Source organism: Propithecus coquereli, unplaced genomic scaffold, assembly GCF_000956105.1.
Source record: "Propithecus coquereli isolate 6110/MARCELLA unplaced genomic scaffold, Pcoq_1.0 Scaffold477, whole genome shotgun sequence".
NCBI classification, from domain to species: domain Eukaryota; kingdom Metazoa; phylum Chordata; class Mammalia; order Primates; family Indriidae; genus Propithecus; species Propithecus coquereli.
This window is the reverse complement of record NW_012150585.1, coordinates 208,030-216,695: the sequence shown is the minus strand read 5'-3', so window position 1 is coordinate 216,695 and position 8,666 is coordinate 208,030. Positions and strand designations below refer to the sequence as shown.

Here is an 8,666-nt window from a genome sequence, read left to right as displayed (position 1 = left end):
ATGGACAGGTGGTACCTGGGTGAGTGCCCTGCGTCCCATTCCTCCCCCTTCTCAGACTCTGATGTCCATCCTGTCACCTTCAAGTGGACCCACCAGCTCCCCAGGAGTGCAGGAAAAGCAGAAATGAGCAGAGGCAGAATTTCCCGACAAGGGCTCGTCAGTACAGAGTCGCAGGCTTGCGGTGGCATGTGCACAGGGCGTCTCTGAGCTGCAGGAGCTGGGAAGATAGCTTGGCCAGCAGCCTCCTCATCCGCCTGTCTGTCCCCCCATCCACCTGCAGGAGCTCTGAAGCCAGACTGCTGGCTTCAAATCTTGGTTCCCCCACTTCTTAGCTGCCTGACCTCTGGCAAGTTATTCAACTTCTCCGTGCCTCAATTTCTTCCTCCATAAAATGGGGGTGATAATAATGCATTCCTTACCTTATAGGGCCGCTGTGGTGAAGAAAGAGTTAATTTCTATAAAGAGCTTGGAACAGCACCTTGCACACAAAGTTCAAAAATGCAGCTGTCAACTTGCTTTCTCTAGCGCCTCCTATTACCCATCTATCTATTGATTGATCTATCAGCCATATCTATCAATCATCTATCTAACTTCCTGACTGTTTTTACATCTTATTATTTCGGAAAGAATGCACGGTGACTTACAAAAGTAGATGGGATACAATACCATAGCATAATAATGTATAGCGAAGGGGGCACCATTGTCTTGTGTAGAGAGTGGTAGGAGATTTAGTAGCACGACCTTGAGAATCTGGGCTTTCTGGCTCTAATTTGCCATGAACTGTGTGTTTCAGGTAAGTCCAAGCACCTCCCTGCCCTCAATTTTTCTGGTGTGCCCAGTGGGGATCATGGCCCTGCCCCGGCCACCTCCTGGGGTTGTTGTCAGAAGCAAAGAACAGCCTCAGTGTCCTTACCTGTAAAATGGGGCTAACAAGGATTCACTGGGGGCAGTGCACACAAAGAGCCTGGCCCGGGGCCCACCTTTACCAAACGTTAGCTCTGCGGTGATATTTTCAGAAGCAGAAGGGAGCTGAACAGGTGTTGCTGCTCCTGGTCTGCAGGGCCATGGCGTTCTCTCTCTCCATCTCACTCATTCATGCTCGTTTGCATGAGAGGGTGGATGGCTTTTTTGTGTTCAACAGCTGACGTTCAACAAAAGGCTAATGCCTGTTATTTCTCCAATAAATGCAAATGTAAGAGTAACAAAAATGATGCTTACTGTTGCCAGGCCCCATGCTACAATCTTCATGTGCATCACCTCATTCTTCATAGCAACTCTAGGAGAGGGGTACTGTGCCCATTTCACAGATGAGGAGACTGAGATGCAGAGAGGTTAGGTAATTGACAGAGGCCATATGATTAGCAAGTGAAGGAGCCAGGGTGTGGAGTCGAATGTCGATCCCTGCCAGTGCTTGAGGAGGATTCACAGATGAAGTGATTCCCTTTGGAAGGGAACCACCCCCGGTGGACACTGACCACTGGCCTTGGCTCTTTGGCTACCGTTGGGCATCAGCCTCTTCTGGAAGCCAAGTCAATGGACTAGAACTCAATGAGGACTTTGCAGTACCCACAAAGTAGCTGGCACCGGAGTCCCCAAGGTGAAGGAGGTCACAGTGGCGTGGGGAGGTCTCCTGGGAGGTAGGAGAAAGCACCTGACTCCTGAAGCCAGAGGCCTGACTGTCAGTCTCTACCTTGCCCCTCACTGGCTGTGTGACCTTGGGCAAGGCCGGCCATCTCTCTGTGCCTCACGGACCTCATCTGTAATGTGGGGAACTAATACAACGCTCAGGGAGTTAACAGTGAGGAAAGTCTTTGGATACCATAAAAGCAGAGCATCCCCCCATGATGGTTCTTGCTCCGTAAGGAGCCTGCTGCACACTGTGGAACATTGGCACGGAAACAGCTCGAGAGCTGGCCAAATGGCTGCAGGAGGAAGTGCCAGGGGCAGCAGAGAAGGAGAGATTAGTTGGGGATGGCTGGAGCCCTTCTGATTGAGGTGTGAGCTGCTAGGTGCACCTTGATGGATGGATAAGATAACACAGGAAAGGACCTTCCTGGGCAGCAGAGACGTGGAGGACGAACGTGCTGGTGGCTTGGGCGGTCCTCAAGGGGTGCGGTAGGAGGGGGACGGGCCAGGCTCCTTAGGACCACCTCAGGGGAGCCTCGTGTGCAAGGCAAGAAGCGTCAGCTGCAGAGGCAGCGTCCGTGGGGGCTGGTGCTGTGGGCACAGCTGGGCTGGACGTCTCTGTGGGACCCTGACTTTGCCCCGCCTGCTCCCAAGTACAATATACATGGAAAGTGTTTCTAAACTTCCGCTTCCCCGTCCCCATGGCCCCAGCTGTGGCTTCTGCAGCCGGGGGAGGAACACCAGTGTTGACCCATCCCCAGCCCTGCTCTTTGGAAATTTCCTTTGGGACAGTTTGAAAACTCAGCCAGCTCCTCCCTGCCCCTGCCTCCCCGCACACCTCCTCATGCCTCAGTGGGAGCCCCTCTGTCCACACCAAGGCTTTTCTTGTGACCAGGGTAAATATTACCTGGCACTGTTAATGTTTAATGCCCCCACCTTGTCCCTGGCCACCCCACGGCTAGATAGTCTCCCCGAAGCAGAGGCAGCAGGACGAGGGCGGCTGGCTGAGGAAATGGCAGGGCTGTCCACAGACGACGGTGAGTGTGAGTGTGTGTGCATGTGTGTGTGCACGGCAGGTGGCTCTGCTTGGCCCACCTTTGGAGGGGTGAGCTGGACCCCTCTCTTCCCTCTCCTTCCACCTCTGCCTTCCAGAACACCCAGCCCCCTCTATGTGCCAGCCTCTTCTCTAAGACAATTTGCACCTTAAGACAGGACCCTGCCTTACCCCCGAAGAATTATAGCTTGAACGGCAGAACTTGGGCTGCGGGTCAAAGCTGGTGGGCTGAGCTTCCGTCCATGTCTTTCTGGCACGCTCCTGCCTGGTTCAGCGCATCTCGCTAGACCATCTGAACTCAGTGCAGGAGGAGGGGGTCTGTCTGGCTGAAGCAGGAGCAAATCCCTCCCAGGATGGATTGGGGTTCAGGATATACTCCCCAAAGGCGTCCTGTGATGGGGGATGACTCAGACCTGGAGGCCAATGGGGCATCTGCTGACTGAGGTAGGTTTTGAGCAGATCTAGAAAAGGGGAGGGGGTCGGTGGGGGCGGGGCTCATCAGATGGCTCAAGACAAGGCGGTCAGGGAGCAGCCGGTTTCCTGGGGTGCTAAAGGGAGTCCTGGCTTGGGCCTAGCCATGGTTCTGACACTAACTCTCCATGTGACCTTGAACAAGATCTGAACTGAATCTGAGAAGGCAACTTTGAAGGCCTTTTGCATGGGGACAGGGTCCTGGCGCTCCTCATGTCCCCTCCTTGGCCTCTGGCCTTCCTGAGCAAGCAGCACCTGAAGCCCTGCAGGAGCAGGCACTGGCCCCCCTGGCCTGTTTTCTCCTGGCCTCAGGACGGGCTGCTGGGGACGGTTGGGCTCACTAGGCCCTGAGGCCTCCCACTGGGGGCACAGTTCGGCACAGCCCGGGAGGTGCCGACTTGCACATTCCTTTGGCCTCGGGCACCACTTCCCTGGTGCCAGGAAGGGGCTCAAACAGGGCAGGAAAGAGGGGCAGCCCTCAGCTGTGTCAGAAAAGCCCTGGCCAGGCCACCTTACAGCGGCCCACAGGCAAGTGGCCTCAGCTCCAGGGCTGGAGGGCACGACTGTGAGATCTGCTGGCTGCTGGGCAGCCCACCCCTGGGTGGGGGGAGGCAGGGACAGGACTAGATGACCGGATGACCTTGACTTGAACGGTCTCCTTCCTTCCTACTATCCAAGAGGCAGTATAGCAAGGGCCTTAAGCATCTAGATTCTTAGCCACCTAGCGCCTGATTTCAAATCCCAGCTCTACCCCTTAATTGCTGTGCAACTGTGGGTGAGTTACTTGACCTCTCTGTGCTGCCATCTTATCATGGATTATATAGGAATAATATTAGTGCCTCATAAAATTTTTATGATGATTAAATGAGTCAGCATTTTGTTAGCTGTAGTCTGGCCCTGGGCAAGCACTAATATATTGTTTCTCAAATAAATTTGCTTCCCCCTGAGGATAGTAACAAAGGAGAGCAAAGTCTAGAAACTCAAGTCAAGACCCAGTTCTGCCTTTAACTTCCATTAAGACTTTGGATAAGTCTCCAATCTGGGCCTTGGTTTCCAACTTCTGTTCAATGAACCTTAAGGTTCTATTTTATTCCTTCATTCATGTCACAAATGTTGGCCAAGCACCTGTAGCTGATCAGTTCTCGGAAGAGCGGCTGCTGGCAAGCCTAACGGAAGTGTCTTTCTTGGCCTTTTCCTACTGCGGTATGAAGTGAGGAGCAGAGAGAACTAACCCCTCCCAGAGCTGCAGGGCCCCCTTTGCGTGCTTGGTGTTTGGTCCCCAGGGGACTGCCTGAAGCAGCCTGGGGCACATGCCCCCACCCGCAGCGGTTTTAGTAGGCCCACCGGCTGCCCTTGGGGTCCACTGGGACCCTTGGGGTCCACTGGCAAGGGAAGGACTGGGGATCCCAACTGCTCCTGTGGCCGGCCTGCCCTCTGTGACCTCCCCTCATGCCACCTCTGGCTCTCTCCTCAGGCGGCAGCCCCAAGGGGGATGTGGACCCCTTCTACTATGGTAAGACTGCTGGCCCCCCCTTCCTGAGCCTCATGCCCCCCCCATCCCCAGGCAGCCGGTTCCTGGCCTCCTCCAGCCCTGGGCCTGTGTGATGTGTCCCCACCTCCCCTGGTTACCGCGGGGCTCCTGCCAGGGGGACCGCCCATCCCACTTCTCTTGCCCTCTTTTTCCCAAGACTATGAGACTGTCCGAAATGGGGGCCTGATCTTCGCGGGCTTGGCCTTCATCGTGGGGCTCCTCATCATACTCAGTAAGTGGGGAGACCTCATGCTAGAAGGGGGCACTGCGTGGGGGGTACATCTCTTCTCAAAGCCACTGAGCACACTGGCTTCCCAGAGCCCCCAAGGGAGGGGTGGGTCTCTCCTGTGCCCCACCCCCCAGGAGGTGGGGAGTGGTTGCCAAGCGGGATGCCAGGCCACTTGGACCTGGGACCACGGCGTGAGGTGCCCTCTTCCTCCAGCGCACCCTCTAGTGGACCCAGGAGGAGCTGCCGTGATGGGAGCGCGGGCTCCTGATCCTGGAACCCTGCAGGGTGAACAGGAGGGCCAGGCGAGGGGAGCTGGGCACCCGCCGTGACCTGGGCACTCTCTGAGGCTTGAGCTACAGCTTATCCCATTTAATCTTCCCAGCAGCACTGGGGGATGCCAGTACTGTCAGCATTTTACAGATGAAAAATCACAACCACCCTGAGAGGTGCAGCAACTTGCCCAGGGTTCCACAGCCCACGAGAAGCAGAGCTGGGTTCAGCTGAGCCCAGGAGCACCCGGCTCCCCGCTGCTGGAAAGCAAGCGTGGCTGGGAGCCAGCTCCTGGGGGCCCACTGCTAACTTGCTGTGGATCCCGAACTCCCTGGGCCTCAGTTTGCTCATCTGTTAAATAGGGACGATCTCACCTGCCTCACAAGATTAGGTCTAGCGGTCAAGAAAGTACTTTTAGAAGGGTCCAGTGTAGATACGGGGTGTTCTGCAGGAAAGAAGGGTCCTTGTATATGCTCCAGCCCTAGCAGGCACATAGGAGAAGTTTAATAAATACTCGTTGACTTGTTTTGGTGCAACCAAAAAAAAACAAAATACACAGAAACACAGCCAATAAAAAGAAGACATTACGCAGCAAGCCTACCTCTGTGTTCTGGAATTCTAACACATCACAGGCTCTGCCATTCCATCTGAAGGCTTCCTGCTGCAGGTACAGCTGGTCTCCTGATTTGCTTGTTGCGAGCCACTCGAGGGCAGTGCCGGGCAGTGGTTGAGCACACAGGTATAGGAGGCAGAGGGGCCCAAGCAAGGATCTCAGCTTTGAACTTACTGCCCTCCTTCTCCAAGTGTTTACTGAACAGCTACTGTGTGCCCAGCACAGTGCTGGGGGCACCATGATGGCCCAATCTCAGCCGCTGCTCTCAATGTACTCACAGTCCACCACGGATCTGCTGCAGTGAGTGTTTGTTGACTGACTGACTTAGGCTCTCGAACGCTTGTGGTCCACCCTATGTAAAGAGAGACAGGATCAAATGTGGTGGCCTCCAAACCAATATGGTGGTGATTCTGCAGGAAGGAGGGAGGAGAAACTGGAAGAGGTGAGTCTTCCAGGGTCTCCTTGGAAAATGAGAGGTTGAAGTAACAAACCTCCTTTTCCCTTTTCAAGGCAGAAGATTCCGCTGCGGGGGCAATAAGCAGCGCAGGTGAGTGAGGCTGCCGATGAGGCGGGAGGGGGCTGGGGAGAGGAGGGGTGGGCCAGGAGTTTGTCTCTGCCGCTGCCTCTGCCTTTGCAGTGGAGGGGTCCCCAACCTCAGGGACCCCTGGACTTACCCCTCCCCCTGCCCTCTTACCTGTCTGTTCCTTCCCCCACGCAGGCAAGTCAATGAAGACGACCTGTAACAGCAGGTACATTTGGAGGCATGGGGAGGGGGCGGGCAGGGCAGGCTGGGGAGCGACAGGAAGAGCTCGACTCTTTGACCGGGCAGGGGAGAATTTTAGGGTCATCCAGGCATCAGCCAGGTGGCCTGGCACCCATCGACCCATCATGTGTTTTATGGTGATAGCCAAGGGCCTGGCTTGGAGTATATGATACAGGAGTTTGCGGGGGAGCCCTGGGGACGGACTGGGAGGGAACAAAAACCCCAGCCTCTGCTGCCACCGCCCAGCCCACATCCTGCTTTTGTCTTTTCAGAGTGAGCTGTGCCCACCCACGGCACTGGGGCTGGCTGGGAAGCCAAGGAGGCCGGTCTTCGGTGTCTTCCTGTCTTCCCTGGGCTCTGGACCTTTGTCCCCATCACTGCCAGCGCTCAGGCTGAAGGAAGTGCCAGGCTCAATGTGACCCTGGGTGGGCCTTGCCGCCTCCTCCCTTGTGCCACCTCGTGCTCATAATAAAACCGGCTTCAGAGATGGCTCCTTCCCTGACCTGCCTCCCTCCTTCCCTCCCTCCCACAATTGTCACGATCCACTTCTCCAAGTTGGAGTACAAATACTGCCTGGTCTCATTTGTTTGTCAATTCATTGCCTGGGCACCTGCTGCCTATAAAAGCAAGAAGTTCAGTACTGTCATCCGTAGGCCACTCTTCGCCCCCCGAGTTGACAGGCACCCTGGGGACAGAGACCTCAGCCTGGTTTCCAAATATCTGGGGCACGTCTGGAAGCCCACATTGTTACCAAAAGCTCGGCCACTTGTCCACGAGGCTGAGTCAGAAGAATGAGGACAAGCAGTTTGAGGAGGAAGGAAAGAGAGTTTACTTTGTAAAGGAGGAAAAATGGTAGAGCGTCTGGGGTCAAAATTCCAAATTTCCCAAACACAGGCAGAAATACAGAGCTTTCAAAGGGAGGGTTCTGGGCTTCAGGCAATTACTATGGTTAACTATTCTAATCCTCCCATCTCCACCAAAGACAAAGCCTGTGAACTCCACCAGCTGCCCCCCTGGGGGGCTGGCACCACCTGGGAGTTTCAACAAAAGACTTAGCCTGCCTCAGGGAGGCAGACCAGGCTGCAGTTTCCAAAAAGAGCGGGGGAAGTTTTAAGGCGACAGAAAATCTCTTTGCCGTTTTTTTTTCCAGGCCATTCCCTCTGTTACAACATGTTCAAAGTTGTTGGGTCTGTGCCCCGGGCACTGGGCGCTGCTGTTGGAAGCCTTGCTGCGACCTTGCATAGGAGTTGCTGCAAAGACGCCCTGGGCTGCCAGCGTTGCACCTGTTGGTGGCCACATTCGTGTGCTCTGCCATTTCCCCCAAGCACACCACTGGGCCAGGGTAGGTAGGCCTGGGGGGCTGGTGTAGGGCCCCAGCACATGCTCCAAGGAAACCGGCCCTCTCCCTCTCCGCTTTCTGGTACTAAGCTCAGGCCCCCTTTCCATTCTTGGGGCCAAGGAACCCCGGATGGACCCACAGTCATTCACCTATTTGGGTGCTGGTTTTGTTAAGCCCAGGGCCAGGGACCAGGGAGTAGGCAACGAGGGTGAGACCATTGTTCCGTTTGCTCCTAGGCCCTGCCGTGCAGCCAGCAGCCTGCCCAGGGCAGCCCCAGTCTGAGATGCTATCAAGCTGCTTCTCCCATCAATGCCCAACTTCCTAATGCCCTGTTCTTCGTGAGGCCCGAGGCCTTGCAGCCTGGCCCATCTGGGAGTTTCTGCTTTCAGGACAGAGCCCATCTTCCCTTTCCCTCCGAGGAGGCTGGAGGGATGGTGGGATCGTGGCACCATCTAGTGTCTGCTTTCCTCATCCAGGTCTGCAAGCTTCCCAGGGAGGGCAGGGGAGATCTGGCAGGAGAACCAGTGACTGCAGCAAGTTGCTGGAGTTCAGAATGAATAGGGGGGATCACCATTCCGCTTGGGAATTAGGCTCTTTGTCTTAATCCACGGCCCCCAGGGCCCGAAGACCACCGACCTTCACAGAATCACAGAAGGCTTGAGCAGTGAGGGTCCTTAGAGAGCAAAATAGACAAGCTTCAGTTTGCAAAAGGGGAAACCGAGGCCTCAAGGGAAGCAGTGACTTGTCCAGGGTGACATGGCCAGGCCTCG

At 55.5% G+C, this 8,666-nt stretch overlaps 1 protein-coding gene across 2 annotated transcripts; it reads left to right on the top strand.

Annotated features, from left to right (window-relative positions):
- On the top strand, positions 1-6,868 carry FXYD2 (FXYD domain containing ion transport regulator 2). Of its 2 annotated transcripts, XM_012655454.1 has the most exons (6): positions 1-19; positions 4,626-4,664; positions 4,840-4,914; positions 6,305-6,341; positions 6,513-6,543; positions 6,830-6,868. In XM_012655454.1, the coding sequence occupies exons 1-5, from the start codon at positions 1-3 to the stop codon at positions 6,535-6,537; spliced, it is 195 nt and encodes a 64-aa protein (XP_012510908.1). In that variant the 3' UTR covers positions 6,538-6,543; positions 6,830-6,868. The 2 variants fall into 2 exon arrangements, with proteins under 2 accessions (XP_012510908.1, XP_012510907.1); XM_012655453.1 differs by lacking the exon at positions 1-19 and having other exon boundaries at positions 4,601-4,664.
- The last annotated feature ends 1,798 nt before the right edge of the window (positions 6,869-8,666 follow it).